Below are 21572 nucleotides of genomic sequence, written 5' to 3' on the forward strand. Positions count from 1 at the left end.
AAGGTCACAGCCTCAAGTGCAGATCCCATTTTAAATAACACCCCCCCTCCATTCCTGATGCCTGTCAGTCTTTTCTCTAGGGAAACTGACTGAAGGACATTATACCAGAAGTGGAGGTGGGTTAGTGAGCAGGAAGGGCAGAAATGGTTTTCTGGAAACTATAAGAGGGTTTTATTCTTTTCATTTTTTTTTTCAGTTTGAAGAAAACTCCATTGTGAAAAGTGAGTTATGAAGAGTGCTCTTTATTTGAAACCTCCACAACACAGATGCCAATCTTGTCTCGCATTGAATCATTAGCTGTGCACATCAACACATTCCAAGCACAAATTAAGAAATGCAAACAGAACAAAAAAATATATATATATATAATTTTCCCCTATCCAAAGGTTTCAAGTCTCAATGCAGCAAATCCTTCTGAACACAGAATCTGAGGAGCACACTGTTCAGTTGGGACAAACGGGTCCCTGCAAAGGCTACTGCCTTAACACAAGGGGTGGGGATCATGGACGGCATGGAAAAGGGAGCGCCAAGGAAAGGGGAGAGAAAAAGAGAATGAGAAGCGAACAGGTATGCACTAGGGAAGATGGGCAGCTGGGACACAGACATGGTGAGTTGGTGAATTTCATTTATTGGATTTTGACATGTTCTTTCTGGATCTTTTAAATCCCCCCCCCTCCCCAGGTCCAACAATGGTAGAAAAACCCCACAGAAGTAGGCAGGGCCTTATTAGGCCAGCCCAAAACCTTCAGAGCACTCCTGGATGGCCAATAGTAGCATGTGGCGGAGCTTCTCAAAGCTCTCATAGGCAGGCAGGTCCAGTTGATTAAAACTAAAATGAAGAAAGATTAATCCATGAGAAAAGAAAAATGAATCCCAGTATTACCAACATTCTGCTCCTTTCTGAGCCAGAGCTCATCTACCTACTGCTTCTTGGTGACTCTCCTACTTTTTCTCCAACCTGCTAATCTGGCCTCAACATAAATTGGCTCTTACTACAACTTATATACCATGGCCTTACCTATAGGATAAAGTTTAATGAACTGAAGAATTAGCTGGGAGGTAGTGAGTTGGTAAATTTCATTTATTCCTTAAAAACAACATTAGTTATGTATATTAAGTGTTTTGCCTGTATGTATGTGTACCATACTGTGTGCTTGCTGATGTTAGTGATGAGCACCGAGAACTGCAGTTATAGTTGGTTATGAGCCATCATGTGGGGCTGGGGACTGAATCTTGAGTCTTTTGCAAAAGCAGTATGTATCTTACTTGCTAATCCAGCCCCTCATCTATTATACTTTTTGAGACTGGGTCTGTGTATTCCAGGTTGGCCTCAAACTCAAAACTTCTGATTATCCTGCCTCCCAGGACTATAGGTATGCACTACTGCACAGAATTTATGTGGTGTGAGTAATGGAATCATAGTATTGTGCTGGAAAAGTACTTTTAACCAACTGAACTATATGCATCTCCAATCATGACATTTCCTAAGAAATAATTGTCTTTAAGAAGACATTTTGGTTCACTAGTGAGGTATATGTATGGGAGTATGCATGTTTGTGGAGGTGCCTATAAAATCTAGAAGAGCTGGATTATATACCTTGCAGTTGGGAGTTACACTGATTGCAAACTGACCTCCATGAGTGCTGAGAACTAAATTCTCGTCCTGTGAAAAGGAGCTCTTAACCACTGAACCATATATATTCAGCCCTTGCTTAGTCAGGCAAAGCTTTGGAATACATCATGATTCCCTAAAGTGCTATTTGCCAATGTCTTTCCAGATATCACCTCTGTGTTTAGTCTATCTGCTCACCTCAACTTCCTCCACAGACCCAACAAACTGAGGTTTATAAAGTTGTAGACCAGGCCATACTTGTGCTCCCAACCTTGGGTAGGTGTCTAGAAGTTATCAAGTCTATAAGCTCAATACAATCACTGAAAAGGAAAAAACTTGAAGTTGTGTTCTTACCATGTATGGGCTGAAGGCAGGCGATCTGTGGATCTGTCATCTCGGTGAATCTGAAACTTCTGAATGCCATTCATGCCTTCAAGGGCAGCAAATCCTTGCAGGGGTACCTTGGAAGTACCTGTGACAAACTGGAGGAACTTGGCACGGTCTGCTTGGTCAAAAGAACGCAATGCTCTCCAGAACCACTGGATCTGTAAGAAGAGATACATAAAAGGCAAATGTTAGAAAGAGAACTTGTAAAGAATAGGAAGTGGCAATAGACTTGAAATATTAGTCAAGTCTCTTTTGTTCCTTCACAGGATGGGTGAGAACATCGGCTCCAGAAGAACAAAAAGAGGCAAATGTATACTGTTATCCATAAACGAGCACTGAGTATAGGGACACCTCTGCAGCTCACCTGAATAGAATTGGATTGGTACTTGTGGTACTCAGTGTTAGATTTTAGATCATCAATGTCGATGGTAGGCAGCCCTGATATGAGCAGCTCTAATTCCTGCTCAGTAAAGATGGATATGAGGCGCTTTGGAATGATTTCATAGAAGCCTTCCAAGAAGGCTGCCAGCTGTTTGCGGATGGCTCCTGGTAACATAATAGAAAAAGTGACATGGAATCAGAATTTTCATACAACTTCTGATACAATTCTGATACAATTCTAATACAGTCTCAGTTTGATACCTGATACTGACAGATCTGCCTGCCTTACCTACCACTGTTTCTAGGCCCCTAAATGACAGTACAAGAAGTTAAGTACTTTGGTAAAGTGTTCAGATTCCTTTTCTGCAAAGTATTTATGGCTATGTCATAGAAAATAACAAAAAAAAAGTGAAATAAATAAAAGGCTGACCGCTTTCCTTCAACAAGCAGAGATCTAGGACACTACTCCTACCTGTCATTCTCATCTGGCAAACCAGGTGTACATATTCCTTCTTGTTCTCCTCTGTTACCAAAATGTTGGCTCCATTGGGTTTGAGGTCACGAACTTCACATACTCCAAATTCTTGAACCTAGAACATCCACAATATTAATCATACATAGCAGGTGTTGTCTGGGCTACAAGTAACATAGAGGTGCAAGAACACATCCTAACACATCCTAACTCCTTGCCATGTCCCAGACAGGGAGATGAGACATAACCATAGCTACCTGTTGTTTTTCACTATGTTTTTTTCACTGCATAAGAAAAAGCTGAAGGATGGAATGAAGGAAATTAGTCTTTGGTCCTAAAACAAGTGAGAAAAAGGGTAATTTTAATTTTTTCCTATAATGAACTGTACAAAGGACTGAATTATGCACTGAACATTGTGTGTGGTGGGGGAACAGAGACAGAGGTCAAAGACGAGTGTCTTTCCCTATCATATTCTTCCTTACTTTCTGAGGGTTTCTCAATGAACTCTAAGCTCACTGGTTTGGCTTTGAGTTCCATCTGTCTTTGCACCTCCAGCCCTTGAGATACAGATACATGCTACTGTGTCTAGTCCCTCCTGGAACACCTTTTTATTTACAGTGTGTGTATGTGCGTGCACGCACGCGTTGGATATATATGGAGATCAGAGGACATATGCAGGAGAGCCAGTTCATTCCTTCCACCGAGCCCTGGGATTGAACTCACAGTATCAGGCTTGGTGGCCTTAGCTGCTAAACTATCTTACTGGTTCTGAAATTTTTATTGAAAATAAAAAATTAGGGCTAGAGAGATAACTCAGTATTAAAAGTGCAAGCTGCTCACTTTTCCAGATGGCTCAAGTTTGGTTCTCAGCACTCATGTTTGGTGGCTCAGAGCCCTGTAACTCCATGGGACCCAATGCCCGCTTCTGGTCTGTACATACCTGAACACATGGGCATACACATAAATAAAACTATTTTATGTGTGTATGAATGTAGGTTTATGTGATAATATATACATGTAAAGAAGCCAGAAGATAATGTTGTCTCTGTGTTCTGCACTATTATTCCCTAGACAAGGCCTCTCCCTAGAACTAAACTGGCAGTCAACCTATCTCCAGTGATCTTCTGTCGTGTTGTACTCCCCAAGCACTGTGCACTCAAAAGTTCCAAGCACTCAATCATGGTTATACCTGTTGTTGTTTTTTTTTTTTTTTTTTTTTAACGTGGGTGTCAGATCTGAACTTAGGCCATAAGGCTTGCAAAACATGTGCTCTTACCCACTGAGGAGAAACTAAGAAAGAGCTTGGATCATTTTACCAATTCTATTTCCTGTTTGATGAAGTCAAAGTGTTTTCTCAGAACTGTTGATACACAGAGTCAGTTCCAAATATATCTCCCAACTTACCTCAGTGCTGAAGGTGAGGTCATAGCCTAATGTAGAAACATCATTTTCAAGCAGATAAACTAAGCCCTGGTAGAAGTGATAATCTTCACTCTCCATATCTGTATACCTAAAAAGATGCAATTAGATAAAGTCATGGCTTAGTTGAGGAACAGGCAGAAAAGGGAGGTAAGGATATGAGAGTCATAGGGTTAAAAAGGCAGTCTATCACAATCTCACCTGACAGATTTGCCTAAGATGTGTTTGTAGAAAGACCTAGTAAAGTAGCACTCCAGGAGGCGGTTGTCATATACAGCTTTGGCTACAATTCGTCCAACAAACTTGAAGTAGCTGAGGTGGTTGGGGTTACAGTGGGAAGATGGATTGATCGTGTAGGTGACCCGGTCACCAGGTGAGGTACGGAACAAGGCATACATAGGGTTGAACATCTCTCGAGAGATAATCATGTACCACTCTCGCAGGAGGCCCCCAGCATCCTGACCTTCTTCTCCTTCAAACACTATATACCTGCATAAGAGAGTAGAAATATGAGAGCTGTGCAGAAAGCCAGGACAGATTTGACCATTCATGTAGCATCATGTAAGTAAGAGTCTGTGAATCTGACTCTGGAGAGTTCATTGTCAGATGAAGAAGTAAACAGAGTACCAGGAGTAGCTCTGTCTCACTGGCTACTTTGATACTTGTTGCTGCAAACTTTTACTGACTTAGCGGGGGCACTCAAGCACATTGTGTCTCCTAAACCCAGGGTTACCAATCTGCTTTGCAGGCAGGTTTCTATTCCTAGCCTAATAATATATTAAGCTCGCATTGCAAAGGCATTAAAGACATCCTTGTCTGCCTAAAACTTGGTGACTAAGTCAGCCAAAAGGTCAACCAGCAGTTCAAGTCCCAAAGCAGGAAGCTCAATTAACATTATCTAAACCAGAATGCTATTGGAAGTTTTGTAACCATTTCCCCTAAACTTGAGGCCAGACTAATCTGCCACTGCTACCATAAAGCATATATATAGGCCCTGAACCATCTTGGCTGTTTTCTCTCTCCAAGTTCTTACAATCGATTCTTCATTTCTTCAGGAGATTTGCGATGCAGCTCACGATAGGAGTCTTCAAATACATGGTCACGGCGGACATGCACTGCCATGTCTTCTTTCCGGAGCCCTTCATCCAAACGTTCCAGCTCTTGGCGAAAATATCTTAGGATGTAGAAAAGGAAGGGAAGTAGGGATTGGGGGTGGCAAAGCAAACTTGTATCTGTGTTCAGAAGGAAAACTCAGTGTGATACACTCCCTTTGATCTTTTAACCCTACACACCTGGAAAGTCTATAGCTAGACTTTTATTATGAATTCAAAATTTTTCTATTTCTACAGAGTAAGGGATCATAGAGACTATTATAATCTAATCTATTATTAGATTTCTGCAACAAACAAGGAAGCACATTCGTGTGCATAGGAAGGAGTTGAGATGACAAGGAGTCTTGAGCCTCATTTTGACTGTACCACCACTAATGACTCTAAAGGATGAGATGGATTTAGAAATGTAGTACCACCAAGAAACCCTTACGACCCTAGGAACATCTATAGCTTTTTTTTTCCTGGAAGGTGATACAAGTATTATGTAGTTCTTTACCCCAACACATTACAGGAGCAGGGTACATACTTGCGCTTGACATCAAAGTCGAGGACACGAATGTAATCTACTAAGACAGCAAAAGGCCCATCGGCAAGATGGGTGGTGGACTGCCGTAGTATCTGGTTTAACACAGTGCGGTGAGTCTCTGAGAGAAAAGATGACAGCAGGAATCAGCATATTATAGGCCCTAAGAAACTACAAAACAGTCTACTAGCAACCAACTTGCTTTTTATTCATTTTAGGAGCCTAAATCAGGAATTAGCTAAAGCCAGGGGCCATTCCTAAGGAATGAATGGGCATTTCTAACACCTGGCTTTACAATAAAACCCAAATCCTTTGGAGTGTAAGAATAGAGCTTATACAGCAGAACTCTCCTGTCATTAACTAGGTATATTTTTTGCTCTGTGTGTGTGTGTGTGTGGGGGGGGTGTTGTATGCAAGCATGTTTGCCAAACTCTCTCATTCTGCTTAATTTGAATAGGGATACAATCTTTTATTTGTGGGTCTAAGAGTTCCATGTACCTGCAAAGCGAAGGAACTTCTGTGTATCAGGGGGAAGGCTTGAGGAGATGTGCATAGATGAGGGCTCCCTGGAGAAGAATGGATCAAGAGAGGACGGAGTGGCTGGGGTTAACGGGGCAGGAGAGAGTGGAGGAGGCTCATCCTTGATGTGTGCCAGCTGGCTCTCACGGGTATCTCGGACAGGAGGCTTGCTCTCTCTCTCTGTGGCATGGACCAAAAAGAAGGCCTCGACAGCAGGCTGTAGCACTAGAGGATAGCAATGACAGCAAAGTGACACTTTTAAGTTTAACATATAAACACATGCCCACCTTCTCATAACCACATCACAAATGTAAAACATGGAAGAATAATGAAAACTTACAGGGTGATGCAGGGTAATAAAAAGCCAAGAGAAGTCAGAAAAGCAAAACAGGCTATCAATTATAAAGACAAATCTCAAGTACCAGAGTTACCGAGAAAGAGCAATTCTTTTGAATTCTTGTTAAAGACACACAGAGGAAGTCCAATAAACAGACTGAAAAAGCAAGATAATCACCACCACCACCTGGCAGAAAGTGGCCAAGAGCAGACCAAGGGGTTGGGAATCTGTAACCTCAGAGAGAACAACTCACCTAATACTGCATGCTGGTCATGAGATTCCTCCAGTTCCTTTAAACATTCCCCTAGCATGTCCCACAGCTCATCTAGGCTCAGTTGCTCACTGAGCAGGGGTAACTCAGGCGGTCTCTCCTCTTTCTCCTTCTCCCCCTGTGGTGTTCCATCTGAGACTACTAGATACACAAAGGACAGTCAGAAACTTTCAGTGTCTCTTGAGAGTTTTTCCCAGGCCAAAAGCATAGGACACTAGACAGACTGGGCTCACTGGCCAGAGTATTACTCATTGAACAACATCTAGAAGGTAAACTAAGTAACAAATTTGATTCCTCAGTTATACTAGTCTCTTTTTCAAGTTTTCAAAGGCCATATATTGTGTAGTCTTGTCATTGCCTCCTGAGCCAAGAAAGAACCTCTTAAGGGCAATGTGCTACAATGGAACTTTGGAAAGCTTTGGAAAGCGTAAGTATGTTTTAGAACATTATGTTCATTAAATTCGGATAAATTCTGCTTTTGCAATCAGGTTGCCCAATCTCTACTTTCTTTTTCTAGAGATAAAGGCTAGGATACAAATTTTGACTCAATAACTTTAAATAAAAGTCTCATGCCTTTTAAATTAATCTACTTGTGTCCTTAACAAGCCTTAGTGCAAGATGGACACCTCCCCCTCTATGGTTGGTATTTTTTTCCTTGTTCCTCTCTGGAAGTTTATTCACAGCTGCTCAAAAGCCAAGTAGAAAGACTAATTCAATCTTCTGGGTAAGAGAGAAGCAACTGTTTTCTCACTAGCCCTTTCCCCACCCCTCTCTCTCCACACCAGAACCCCATAAGATCACTATTTTGTTTAGGCTTCTTCCTGACCTTTGCTTTCATCCTCTAACCAAATCCTAACTATTCTTCAAGGCTCTGTCAGCCTTAGGTCTGAGTCCTGGTTGTGGCACTTGTAGATCGTGTGACCCTTGGGTAAAAGAAAATGGACAGAGAACATGGGAGTAATATTTACCTCCCAAAGTCCAGATGATTCAATAAAGCCATTTCAAAACCGGGTGTCCTATGAGAACACTATTTTAAAGAAATGTGTTTAAAGGGCATCGAAAATATTCTGTATGTAACTTATTTTAAAGACTGTATGTATATGCACAAAGACCAATCTTAGGTATTGTTCCCCTAGATCAGTGGATCTCAACCTTCTCAATGCTGTAGCCCTCTAATACAGTTCCTCACGTTGTGGTGTCTCCAACCATAAATTTATTTTTGTTGCTGTAACTGTAATTTTGCTACTGTTATGAATCATAATGTAATTATCTGTGTTTTTGGATGGTCATTTAACCCTCAAAGAAGTCTCAACCCATAGATTGAGTACTGCTCTAGGGCCATCTACCTGTTTTTTGAAATAGGGTCTCTCATTAACCTGGAACTCACTGATTATGGTAGGTCAGTTGGTTGGCAAGCTCAAGCCCAGGGATCTGCCAATGTTGGCTTTCTCTAGCACTGATATTATTAGAGCGTATGTTACCATGTTGGGTGTTTTTGACCTAAGATTGAATTTATTCCCCCATGGCAAGCACTTTACCTACACTGGACACTAGGCTGTTTCCCATCCCAAATAGTACTGCTTTAAATGAATCATGCCTTGGGGGAAGCCAAGACTTGATGAACATGCCATATTCATGCACAATATACTACGCTTCCTTTTTTCTTTTCCTTCTCCTCCTTTTTTTGTTGAGATAGGGTCTGTGTCATCATGTCTGGCTCCTTTTTTTCTTATAGTAACACTTTCCCACTTTTCAAATTTTTGTTGTGCATGTGCATTTGTTTGTATGCCATGGCATATGTGGAAACCAGAGGACAAATTTGAAGGAGTTCATCTCCCCCCACCCCCGCTCCTACCATGTAAGTACCAGGAGTCAAACTTGGTAATGGCTCTTTAGCAAGTACCCTTACCTGCTAAGCCACTTCATTCATCTTCTTTAGAGATAGTCTCACTATGTAGCTGCAGGCTTAGTATATGAGCTACTCAATCTTGCCTCAGCCTTATGTGTATTTAGCACAAACACATAGGGCACATGTTGGAGTTTACTTGTGGTTGTGTACTTTCCGTTGACCATGTGGGTTCTGAGGTTCAAACTCGGGTTGTCAAGGCTTGGTGGCAAGTACAAATTCCCTTTACTCACTGAGTCATCTTGCCAGGCCCTAATCTGCTACTTTAAAGACACCTGTGTTGTTCAGGCTGAATTTACATTTACAAACTTGTGAACATTTATAGATCCATTAGAACTTCTCTAACTTTTTTTGTTTTTCTTGCAAGCAGCAGTAGTACTGACCAATGGACTGAGTATCTTGAGCACTGGGAGATGGCTGGTCCACATCCATGGGTGATTCCTCTCTCCGGACAGATGTCTCTGACTGGTTAGAAGACTCCGACTGGATAAAAGGAGAAAAGGTCACATAAAAGGTTCAACTCTGCTTTCCTCCAGGACTAGAGGTTGGCCCCTGAATGTCTTATACATTGAGCTTAGACGATACTTTCACCTACCTGGTTATCAAAGTATATAGCTCTCTAGGTCAAAAGGATGACACACATGTTTCTTTTTCACTATGAGACTGCAGGTTTCCCCAAGAGCTTCCCAGGTGCCTGCATTCTCTCTAATCTGTTTCCACCCAATTCCCATTCAGATCTCACTCTACACCTATACTGGTGCTCTGAATATAGACAAAAATTATACATTTTCTGGACCAGGTTCTGTTTGTGTACATACTCTTAAGGTAGGCAGAAAGCAGGCTTGTTGCCTATTACTACTTGTTCAAACTGAACTCAGTTTGAACTCCCATAATTTAAACTATGTCTTTATCAGGTAGAACAGGAGACTGGGCAGAAAAAAATACCCCAGAATAACAGCTCTTTATTTTCTCTAACACTGCTGGAGTCACTCTCCCAAATTCTGTACTATGTCCACTGTGACCAACTATATTTTTTGAGACAGGGTTTTGCTGGTCCTGGATTTCACTATATAGACCAAGTTGGCCTTGAACTCACAGAGATCCACTGTCCTGAGTGCTGAGATTAAAGGCCAGGGTATAAAATAGTGGCCATAGATAATGTATACCAAACTCAGGGGACTTTCAAGGGTAGCACTTCTGTTGTCTGCATTATTTCATGATACTAATTTTTTTTAACCCTATATCCCTTCAGAACCCAGGCACCAAACATAAGACAATTAATTTGAAAAACACTGCTAACTGGATAGCTGGGAGTGGGATATGATGGCCAAGCTTTAAATCCAACCAGATATCAATACAAACCAGTAAAAACAATCAATGAACAGTAAGAGAAACACCAACAGAACGTAGCCTTGTTGTCTAGAGGCATTCATGTAGCAAACTTAATGCAAAAGCATACAAGGTATGAGCAATGAATCCCAACAGATGACATGGTGCAGGAAGGAGGGTAGAGAAATGAATGAGGGGCCGCAGGCATCATGCTAACCGTTGCTGCTTGTTGCTGTCTCCGCGCCCTTTGACCCTCACGTACCATTTGTATAATGGCATCAGCCTCAGCCTCCAGCTGCCGAACAGCTGCCTGGATGCTGCTAGCTGAGCCTAAACCGGAGGAACCTGGGAGAAAGAGGGAAAAAGGGAAGGCATGATACAAAATGTAGTAAGTGGGAATGCCCAAAATTCTTTCCTCTCTTCATGGATGCCATAGGGCATCTTGTTAAATTTGAGTTTTAGTTCAGGCAGTTTTGTATCATCATAATCAAGTTCTAAGGTAGAGAGGAGCAGGGGAAATGGTACAAGACAAATGTATGGCACATGTAGAAAGGGACAGAAGCCAATGTTTGAGAATATGGCTAATATTTTAGTTAGGAGTGTTCAAGGAGGCAGAAAGCATACACTCATAAGTCTTTCTCAGAGAAATGCTGGTCTCCCCATTTCTTTGCCAGATTTCAATTACTCCTCAATTGTAACTTGATCTGTTCGCTCTCAGGTAGATACCTGAATATAATACAGCCATCAACATTTGATACTTTAAAAAAGGGGGGTGGGTGGTGTTCTTTTTTGGAAAAATCAAATAGAAACAAAAGAGGACATTTTAGCCCAACTCCTCCAGGAACTCTGGATCCACTCCCACCCCAGTAGCAGCAGCAGCCATTATCACCACCATCACTATCACCCTCCCCCAATTAGACACTCTAGTTTTATACCTAGCCTGCCTGTCTGCTTGGCTTTCTTGTTAGCTCGCCGTGTGTCATCCCGCAGCTGGATGATGACCTGTAGTACCCTCAAGAAGAACTTCTGGGTAGATGTCTTGGATGTCAACATGGACATAGAAGGCAGCTGGAGCTCCCGGCCACCCAAGGGTCGCTTCTGAGATGCCACAATTACCACATTTTCAGCCACGTCAAACCTGTATAGTGTAGAGGTGGCTTATGTATACTGACATCAAAGTATAAATACTCAGAGGAAGGAAGGATTGGGGTATTAACTAGAGAAAATAACTGTAAAGACAGTATTAGCCATTGGAGTTTTTAAAAACACCTTGTCAAGTATGTTATAGAACAAATAGAAAAACCACCTACAGATATGAGACAGAAGAGGAAAACTAGCAAAAGCCACTTTTCAAATGTTCCAGCTTCTAACCGATACCCACCTGCTCTGCATTTTGCCTTTCAGTTTGGTGGTCTGTGGCTGCTCCTCAGGTAGGCCATCAGGAGAGAGAGTTTCGCATTGGGCTCGCCGCTGCTGTTCCAAATTGTACTCCCGTAGTTCAGCAAGTAGGGTACCTGGGTAGGCAGAAGAGTCAAGCAAGCAGAGGAGTCAAGTGGTCAGATTTCCTTAAAGCAGAAAGCTGAACCTTACCAGAACATCTTTGCAGGAAATTTAAGTGAACAGAAAATTTTGCTATTTGGTTTATTGTTTCTTCTATGGACCAACCACTTACTATACAAATGAGGCAATTATTCTGAGTATAATTCCTGAACCTGATCATAGTGCAGGTAGGTATATCTTTAAGATGAGAAAAACCATCTTTGCAACTTTATCATGGGGCTCTTACAGGCACTTATTAGGGAGGAAAAAAAAAACAACACAGGTCGGTCTTTTGTTCTCATAAATAGTATTCCCCTACTCCTTCACTAAGCACAGATGACCAGCTAATATAGCAGTTGCTGGTGATATAAAGAAAGCCAGGCAACCTTGTTCTCAAACAATCCACAGATGAAAACAAGAGCTGTGCTTTAGGAGCATGGTCTAGTTCGGTGTATGTGTGTGTGAGAGGTGCTTATAAGAAGACAGAATAGAATGCATTATCATTATTATTACCTATCTGTTTACAAAGGGTATAACCCAGATGACGGGCTCCATTCAGTAGCAGCTTAAGAACAGTGTCTCGGGTTCCAGAGTCCCCACGAGAGAGCTGCAGTAACACATTGGCTGCATCTTCCAAGCCTTCTTCAGAACAAGAGTGGGATGTCAACACCTAGGTAAAATACAGGAGAAGTAATAAGCCCTAACCTCAGAACTGAAATGTTTATCCCTTTCCTTCAACTTCATAAAGTATAAAGAGCTTAGACTCACCTCCACAGAGAGCTGTAGCTGGTTTTCAGTGAGGCCAGAGGACACCATTTTGAAGTCTATACCACTGCTGCCTCCTTCACCAACCTTTGCTGGGGATTTGCTGCCTTTAGTAGTGGAAGCTTTGAGAAAACAGAACATATTAAAGCTCTGTGATTGTTACAAGCCTGGAAGTACTATATTATACAGGACTTTAAAATGGTAAAGCAAAGAAAATGACAACCTACCTATCAAGGCCAAATCTATTTTTGTGTGCTGGGAACTGAGCTTGGGATGCTATACATACCATGGAAGCATTCTACCACTGAGCTATATTCTTAACTATGCCTTGTAAGGTGACCAAAAATCCTAAGTATTTCTCTAAATTGTTCCCCTATTATAGCCCACAAACTTATTCTTTAAAACCTACACCTGCAGACAATTATTCTTAATTCATCTGCTACCTGGCTTATTTTCTCTATTTCCTGAGACGATGTTACCTTAAATCACACTGCATTCAGTCTATTATTGTATAGTCTGGAAATCTCAGGATTTAACTCCACCCCCTTTGTGGAGCCAGAGGTTTGGCTTTATACAAATGTGTACACTATACACATGGAAGGTGGTGGTGTGGGGAGAGGGATAAAGAGAAAACAGGGTAAGAATGAACACATTCTGCTCTCACAATAATGATCATTTAGGGAAGCCTATCTGGATTGGGAAGTGGGAGTAAGGTGGTAGCCATAGCACACACCCCCCTAACACTGACTTGAAACACTTACTTGAAACAGTAGTGGTAGCAGTTGTGGGTGTAGTCACTGTGGTAGAAGCAGCTACAGTAATGGTGGAAATAGCTGTGGCAGCAACCAGAGCTGGAGCAGAAGTGACAGGGGTAGTTGCAGCAGGGGGTGTGGGCGTGGGGGCAGTGGCAGTAGTGGTGGTGGTAGTAGTAGATGTGTTTGAGGTGGCAGCAGTGGAGGAACCACTGTTGCTGGAGTTAGTTTGCACTTCCGATACTTTGTTTTCTGGGAGAGCAATTGAGATGAGAGAGAGGAGTCTCAGGAGTTTCTCAGTTAAGAGAGAACTCCGGCGGATGACTGGATGTGACAACATGTTCATGAGCTGCCCCAGTGGAGAGGCTTCAAGGCTGTGTAGGGAAGTTTCCCCTTCACCACCAGCGCTCACTGGTACTGACTTCACAGAGTTCTTGCCTTTTCGGCTAACATTCATGTTGTCCAGTTTTACCAATAAGTCCCAGAAGTCTGTACAGATGCCACTGCTGGAGGACTGTGAGGAGCACGGGCTGCAGGCCTGCTTACTGCCCCGTTCCCGATCACTCTCACAGTTTGTTTCTTTGGTCCGCTGCTGTGTAAAATGGCTGGGAAACACCTGCAGGGAAAAGAATAGGTTAGATCTAAGGAGTCTCTGTAAAGATTAGCCGGACAGGAAAAGACAATTGCTTCTCAGACTCTTCCTTTTCTTTAACAGCTCTGGTAACATAAGACAGATGGATTATATGACTTTTATCCAGTAGATGGTGAAGCAGCCTGGAGAAATAAGGACTTTGAAGCAAGACGATTAGCAATCTTTTCTAAATGCCTTGTCTCTCTGCACTTATGAAACAAGGAAAACAACACAGCCTGGCAAAGTTGTTGGCATTAAATGAGGTAATGAATTTTGCCTGGTGCCTAGTACAGGTGGGCCCCCAATACATACACAGTAGCACTGTTTTCTTTATCTGTAAAATAAGAATCATATAGAGTGCAAACAGTTGTTTTGATGACTGAGCTAGTACATTAAAAATTGTAAAGAACAAAGATAAAACTCCATGAAGTTATTCATTGAACAATTTCTCAGAAACAGCAAATGGCACAATATAAAATAAAATAACAAAGAGATTTGTTAGCCCTTGACTGTCCAGATCTCACCCAAGGTGTTGATGCCCAGAAAGCCCTGGAGTCTAGGATTCCTTCAAGCTCCTCACCTTGGCCAACTGAATGAGTGTATCCAAAACATGTCTGCAGACAACAGGAGCAGCCTGGGGGTGGATGTGGACAGTGGAACCACTGCTTGCATGCTTCTCTGTATGTTTACGCCCTCCAGAACGTTGAATCTGGAATATGTTAGTCCTACAGCCTAAAGCAGCATCCATTGATACTGAGAGCCAGGAGAGCTGATTGGAACTTTTGGACTCCATCTTGTGGAATAGATCCAGGGGACGGTTCTCATGGCTGCTTGATGCACAGCTCTTGCTTGACTTCTTGCCCCTTTCTTCACTTGTGGAGAGCTTGGGTGTCTCAATGCACAACTCACTCTCACTGCTGCGCTGCAAAATGGACAGGAGGCTGCGGATGACCCAATGGCGGGTCTGGGCATGATAGCAGAGATTTCTCAATACTCGGTGTAGGCGGCTAGTATTGAGCTTTGGCTCATCCACAAAAAGTAGAACCAAGAGGCAAGACAGGGCTTCATGGTCTAGAAGGAGTCGTCCTCGGAGGCGAAGGAGTGTGTCCACATTACTGCCAGAAGGCCTGGAAACAGAGCATTGTTTCTGGGTAACACTAACTAAAGCATTAGGATCAGGTACATGAGGTACATGAGAGAAGAATTGAGTGGGATAATCCTAGAAAGACTGTAAAAGAAGACAAAACAATCCACAGCAACAACTCTTTTATGTATCTATCAGATTCCAGGTACTTTACAACTTCTTTTCCTGAAGGATGTTGTACACCATTATTGAAATTTTGAGTGAGAGGCTCAAACAAATCAGATAATTTGCTCTTAATTACATGACCTCTGAGAAGTGAGCAGAGATTCGTATTTTTATCATTTACCAAGTGATAGAAGTCTAAGGTCTATGTCTTCTCTAGATTAAGGGGCTGCCATTCTTTTATAAGGACTGATCTCTTCTGTAATTGTTTTAGAATGTTAAATCTACTGTGCTTCATCCTAGTTTTAGTCAATAAGTAATTCCTCCCCTATTTCTGTAGCATATCTGTTGTAGTGCTAAGGCCAAGTAGGCTCCCACTTTCTATTTTGTTAAAACCATAACTACTATCCACTGCTAGCTTGTCTTTTGAGTCTGGTCTTTTAGCTAAGCCTAATCAAAGCTGAAAATAATCAATTCTGAAAATAAGGGAATTTAAACAGGTTTTGACTGACTACCCATTTCAAGGAAATTAGCCCAGAATGGTCATCCAGGCTGCCACAAAATGTTTTAGCTTCTCTATGTATAAAATTAAGGGACCCAGAAGGTAGTATAGTTAGGGTTTAAAAAAAAAAAAGACAAGGGTACCTATTATGGCTGCTGCTACCCCCCATCTGGAAGGTGCCACCCCTCTGTACAGCAAGGCGAGTATACTGGACCCCACGATTGCCACTCAGGCGACTGGTAAAAGCTGTAAGAAAAGAAAAAAAGAAATGGAATTTGGTGAAGTGAGGAGAAACTGGGTTCAAGCAACGCAACAGGTAGTAAAAAGAGGCTAATTAAAACAAGGCCAGGATATTCCAGAGCCCTCCCACTTGCCTCCCTCTGTACCCGGGCTTCGGAGAATGGCAGAAAGCGCAGAAGTACTGCTGTGTCCAAAAAGACGCTCATGCATGAGCTGCCGCTGCCGGGCTTCTTGTTCTCGCCTTAGAGCTTGAGCCTCAGCTGCAATGTCAGGTGGCATCACAGCTAACACACTGTCTTCCATGTCCTCTAGGACACTACGTCGCAGATCTGAGGGCAAAGTCTGAATGAAGGTCACAGGGTCCATGGGGGTGTCTGAACTGGCATTCTGAGCCAGTTCCCGTCGCTGCTGTTCAGCTCTCTGCTGTGCTAGCACCTACAAAAGAAAAGAAATCAGTAAGAGTATAGCTCTTTTCAAGCTAAGTCTGTTCTCACCAAGTTCCCGCTCACATACTTCCTCTTGAATGGCTGGAGGTAGGGCAGCCAGGAACTCAGGGCTCACTTCAGTCACACCAGGGTTCCCTACTACCGCAGGAGCTGAGCTATTTGTGGAGGGAGCACTTCGGGTTGGTGGACGTATGCCCAACTGGTTCTGTAGGACTTCCCGACGGATATCATCAGGGAGAGCAGCCAGAAAGGAGGGATCCACACCTTCAGGGAGACTGATACCTAAAATAAAAGTAAGATATAAAGGGACTTACACCTTCATGGATGTTCAGAGAAAAGAAACACAAATCATGAGTTGAGAAAAACCAACTTTTTGTGTTTCACATTGCTTGCAAAGATATGGAGAAGAGCCACAATCCATCTTCCTAAGCTTCAAATAGTTCAACAGTTCAAATAGTTCATTAGTGGTGTACGCTGTCACTCAACCTTTATAAACATTCTTTCATGTAGATTGTATGTGGCCACCATTATGTAGTGTTTTACTAAAGAGACCTAAAAACAACTGACCAAAGACTGAAAGCTCCATAACTGTGAGCTAAGATAATCCATTCTTTTAAAAGTTGACTATTTCAGACATTTGATTCAGCAATGGAAAGCTGACTAACATAGTGCCAATGAAGAATGAGGATTAGAGATATTAAATAATGACCCATACTTTATAAAGGTAGGAAATGGTACAGATGGAGAATGTGACTAACTTGACTTTGACTTCCAACTCTGAATTTACTCCATTACGCAATACCTACATCCTCTTATTCCTAATCTATCTTCAACAATCCCTACCCCCCGACTCACACACATACCTGGAGGAAAATATGTGTGTGAGGGTATGTCCAAGCAAAAGAGTTTTTGGAAACAGAAACTATATCATTATGGCACATATGAACTTACCAGCAAGGGGATCTTCTTCTTCACTGCTTGTTGAAGGTAGCGGCTCTTCTAGAATTCCACGAGAATCTGCTCCAGAGATAGCCACGGCAGAATCTCTGGTGGAAGAACTCTCAGAGGATGCAGGGGGGGAGCTAAGGAAAATAAATCATTCTCAAGTTGTTCTTTATACCGTTTTCCCATAAAAAGCAAACAAATACCAAACAACGAAAATATTCCTAATATCCATTTCTCAAATAATACACATTGATCACAGTGCAACAAGCATGCCCAACAATGAATAAGTATGACTTTAGCTTGAAATAATCTCTAATGAAATTATCTCTTGGCTGTAGAGAACCTACCTGTCCTCAGGTGGCTGGGTGGATTCTCTTGACACATCAGGTCTGCCTTGCACTTCTGTCACAACTGAGGGGGCATCTCCAGGAGTGGAGCTGCCTGCTGTGGGCTGCTCAGAACTGGCAGCTGCTGGAGTGTCACCCACAGCCTCTTCTAATGTACAGGAAGCCAGGCTGCTGGTGTCCATGGGGGAACCTTCTAGCTGACTGCTGACAGCTGTTAATGCATCTGAATCTTCAGCTCTCTCTGGGGAGAGAGAGGCTAGAAGGAGTAAGAGTGAGAAATTAGATGGATGCTTTGAATCAAGGCTATATAACAGGCAAGGTCTTTGGTAGGGTTGTTTCCTTTTCCAACAGTTAGTACAGACTTTTCACTCATCTACATTGATTATCTATTGCCCATTCGTTCATGTCAACTGTCCTTTAAATTCCTTCTCAAGACTTTTCTATGTACTACACATGTTTGTGAAACAATGTCCCTAGATAACTGAGGTAAGATTTTTGGTACTCCCAGTTTTCCTGCAGGCACTAGTTATATATACACATGCCAGTGGTTCCAGTTATCTAAATAGACAAGGCTCTTGTGATGGTTACTGTTAATCATCATTTTGACCACATCTAACATTGCCTATGACATGGGCCTCTGAAAACATCTTTGGGGAATTACCACCATGGGTGGTAGCAATCCCAGGGACCCTGGGCTGTTTAACTGGAGAAGGAGCACTGAGAAGCATGCATATATTCATTGTTTTATGAATAATGATATGTGACCAGCTCCCTCAAGTTTCTGCTGTGACTCTCCCTGCTATGACAGAATATAACTTGGAACTATAAGTCAAAATAAAGCCTTCTTCCCTTAAAATAACTTGTCAGATTATTTTATTACAGCAACAGAAAAAGAAAATGTGACAGTCAGTTCCAGACAAAAACAAAACTGACATCTTAAAAAAAATCTCTCCAGGCTACAGCATAGAAATAATGGTATAGTGAACTTAAGTTTCAATTTGCCTTGTTAGAAGAATTCTGATGCACCACTTTAAATAAGTAAGCAGTAGGTATGTGAATAATGATAGGAAAACTGAATGGTCTAGAATTTCAGTTTAAGAAATGTTCCAGTTTATGAAGGCACCACCAACTTTGAAAAATTATTTTCAAGCAAGTTAAATAACAAAACTGACATGATAGTACAGAAACGAATTATTGCCTAGAGAAATGGTGGCATGTCTAATACTATCGTTAAGATATGCAACAATAATTAACTGAGGACACAAAGAAATCTGAGCTTCAACTAAGAAAGCTAAAGTGTAAGACTGAGGATTCTGAGCTCCTAAATCTTTAAAGTGAGAAAGCAGAAAAAAGTGACAAAGATAGCAATTCTTTTTTTTTTTAATGCCCCCTTAAAATCGATATTCTACTCACTTATGGTGGGAGCTGGAGACAATTCCATTTGAGTTGTTTCTGCTTCTCCACTTGGTCTTGTGGGACCCAATTCCTCCAGCTCTATAGGCATCAATAGCTGTGTAGAGTTTCCCACTTCTTCAGCAGGGGACTGCAGTTCCTGAGGAATCTCTCCTAAGGATGGTGGGGGTGGAAGTGTTGGCTGCTGCTGGGCGGGTTGTAAGGTACCAAGTGTCTCCTTGGACTCAGATGTAGGTGCATCCGTTGAAGAAGGGGTTGTTGGATAGCTGTCAGGCATAGGGGTCCCATCTTTATTGGAAAGAATGATATTCAAGGTTAAGGGGAACTTGGCAAATGACCATGGGAAGAATCCAATCAACACATGCAGCCTGGTAAGGACCCATTCAAACAAGACATGAAAAACTTTCTCAAATCAATCTGTTCCGAGAAATAGTTCTTGGCTGGCATATCATAATGATGAGGGCTAAGTCACAATACTATTCGTGTCTCAATACCAGAGATGTGACTCTGATGATCTAGGGAATACAATCTTTTCTATGTTCCAGGTAGAAGGAAACAGTTGCATACCACATTGATAGGGGAAGGCTACCCAGAAAAATCTACTAAAAGCTTATAGAGCCTTACATTTCTTCATCTACTTGGAACAAGAAATGGTCAGAATTTATATTCATAATTCTACATTGCTGCTGTTGTTTACAGACAGGGTCTCATGCAGCCCAGGCTCCTACTGAGCTCACCCTGAAGCTAAGGCTGTCCTCAAACTCTTGCTTTTCTTGCCTCTGCCTATTAAGTTTTAGAATTTCAAGTATGAACCAACATGCCTGGCTTCTTATTCAAAATTCCTTAAGTACGGTTTTCATTCATATTCTTCATATTCATATTCTATTCTGAGTAAATGAAGTTATAGAATCAAGGAGTAGAAGAATGTCCAGTTTGTACTCAATGGTAAAATAATCACTTAGTATGTTCTAATATATGGACAAGTCATTTAACAATATTTGACTCACACTATCATCTGTCCCCTTCTACCTCCCTTTATTATATACCTGTTTGTTCACTAAACATTTACAGCTTTTCTCTAATGGAGTCAACACTGTCAAGACTTAATGTGAATATGCAACACACCAGGGAAAGTAGTAAGTTGTATAGTTATCTTCTTATTGGGGCCTAAAATCCCTACCCCACAACAATACAACTTACTACCTCACCCCAGCATGTGCAGATGTGTCTAGTAAGGGAAGTAGGCAAAAGGCCATTTACCTTGTAGCATAGACCCTTTCATATATGCCTTTTGCTAGATTAAGAACACTGGGAAATCTATTCTCTTTTCAATGCTTTTAAAATATTATGTAGGTTTTGGTAAAACGAGTCTCTCAATTCAATGGCAGAAGATTTAAGTTTCCAGAAGGAAGTTTTGAATAGACATGAGGGAAACGTGATACCACATAGACAACAATGACAAAAAATGATTACTGACCATTGTTAAGATGATTAGAAAGAATAGGAAGTGTTTCTCTCTCTCTCACCCCCCCCACAAAGCTATGATTCTCCAAAATCCTACTTTTAAAGACAATGTTCTTAAGACTTTTAGATTCCATAGAACACTAAGATTTTAGATTAAGAATGAAAAGGACTAAAGTACTTTTGGTTTTTTTTTTTTTAAGAAAAAAACCAAACAAACAGTAATTTAGTAGCAATATTTTGTTATCCAAGATCTAGGACAATATAACTTAAAAGTCTTTGAATGTAATAAATCTAGCTCTGAAACATACACTAGACTTCCTTGTGTTAATTTTCACTGAGGACTGACAACTGAGAACCACTGCCATCATATGTTCTAATGAAGTGTCATACCAAAGGATGTACCTCAAAGATATACATGCCTAGTTTGTGGGGAAAAAGAACAAGATACATGACCTATGTACATATCAGACTGAAACACAACATAACCATTAACAGGAACCTGAATAGGGCTAGCTGGATGGGAAGTGTACCACCGTGGGAAAGACAGTAGACTGTATAGTTATCTCCAAGATGGGGTATGACCCTAAAACTATACAATCTACTACCTCATCCCACAGAGCACCAGTGTCCGTCTTCAGCACATATGGCCAGCTATTTGGAAAGAATCCACTGATTAATTAGCAAGAGTGGAAGGGAGGGAGGGTTACCTGAGACATTCTGTTCAGTGGAGTCATTTGTCTTAGATACAGTACACTGCAAAGAGAAGAGAGACTATTGAGAGACATTTACAAGCACACAAGAAAGGTCAACTATGATATCATTATCCCTTACCTAGACTAACCAGGAATTCAGTGACCTGGCCATGTGGGCATTTCAGAATACAAAATATTATCCAATTTCTTTACATATACTATACTAATGTTCAACAGCTTTGGAGAGGACTTGGGGATACAGGAGAGTTCAAAAGTTTAGTGTGAGGTCCTAGTTTTTATCTCCAGCAACACGCTAGAAAGA

At 41.6% G+C, this 21572-nt stretch overlaps 1 protein-coding gene across 9 annotated transcripts in view; it reads right to left on the reverse strand.

The window, feature by feature from the left end:
- Positions 1 to 222: 222 nt before the first annotated feature.
- Huwe1 (HECT, UBA and WWE domain containing E3 ubiquitin protein ligase 1) overlaps positions 223 to 21572 on the reverse strand; it is a 127558-nt gene continuing 106208 nt past the window's right edge. For 6 of the 9 annotated variants that reach the window (XM_028772629.1, XM_028772633.1, XM_028772632.1 and 3 more), the window contains 25 exons: positions 21266 to 21311; positions 19095 to 19382; positions 17682 to 17937; positions 17341 to 17471; positions 16457 to 16671; positions 16090 to 16378; positions 15847 to 15949; positions 14536 to 15082; positions 13334 to 13940; positions 12576 to 12694; positions 12321 to 12477; positions 11650 to 11782; positions 11204 to 11406; positions 10486 to 10613; positions 9323 to 9422; positions 7016 to 7174; positions 6405 to 6650; positions 5910 to 6027; positions 5305 to 5445; positions 4473 to 4760; positions 4257 to 4362; positions 2853 to 2970; positions 2364 to 2545; positions 1967 to 2157; positions 223 to 829 (listed from right to left, as the gene is read on the reverse strand). In XM_028772629.1, the coding sequence (XP_028628462.1) occupies positions 727 to 829; positions 1967 to 2157; positions 2364 to 2545; positions 2853 to 2970; positions 4257 to 4362; positions 4473 to 4760; positions 5305 to 5445; positions 5910 to 6027; positions 6405 to 6650; positions 7016 to 7174; positions 9323 to 9422; positions 10486 to 10613; positions 11204 to 11406; positions 11650 to 11782; positions 12321 to 12477; positions 12576 to 12694; positions 13334 to 13940; positions 14536 to 15082; positions 15847 to 15949; positions 16090 to 16378; positions 16457 to 16671; positions 17341 to 17471; positions 17682 to 17937; positions 19095 to 19382; positions 21266 to 21311 (4974 nt within the window). In that variant the 3' untranslated portion in view covers positions 223 to 726. The remainder of the gene's footprint in view (positions 830 to 1966; positions 2158 to 2363; positions 2546 to 2852; positions 2971 to 4256; positions 4363 to 4472; positions 4761 to 5304; positions 5446 to 5909; positions 6028 to 6404; positions 6651 to 7015; positions 7175 to 9322; positions 9423 to 10485; positions 10614 to 11203; positions 11407 to 11649; positions 11783 to 12320; positions 12478 to 12575; positions 12695 to 13333; positions 13941 to 14535; positions 15083 to 15846; positions 15950 to 16089; positions 16379 to 16456; positions 16672 to 17340; positions 17472 to 17681; positions 17938 to 19094; positions 19383 to 21265; positions 21312 to 21572) is intronic. The other 3 variants (XM_028772635.1, XM_028772634.1, XM_028772631.1) reach the window with 3 other exon arrangements.

Source organism: Grammomys surdaster, unplaced genomic scaffold (genome assembly GCF_004785775.1).
Source record: "Grammomys surdaster isolate TR1022 unplaced genomic scaffold, NIH_TR_1.0 216, whole genome shotgun sequence".
Lineage (NCBI taxonomy): Eukaryota > Metazoa > Chordata > Mammalia > Rodentia > Muridae > Grammomys > Grammomys surdaster.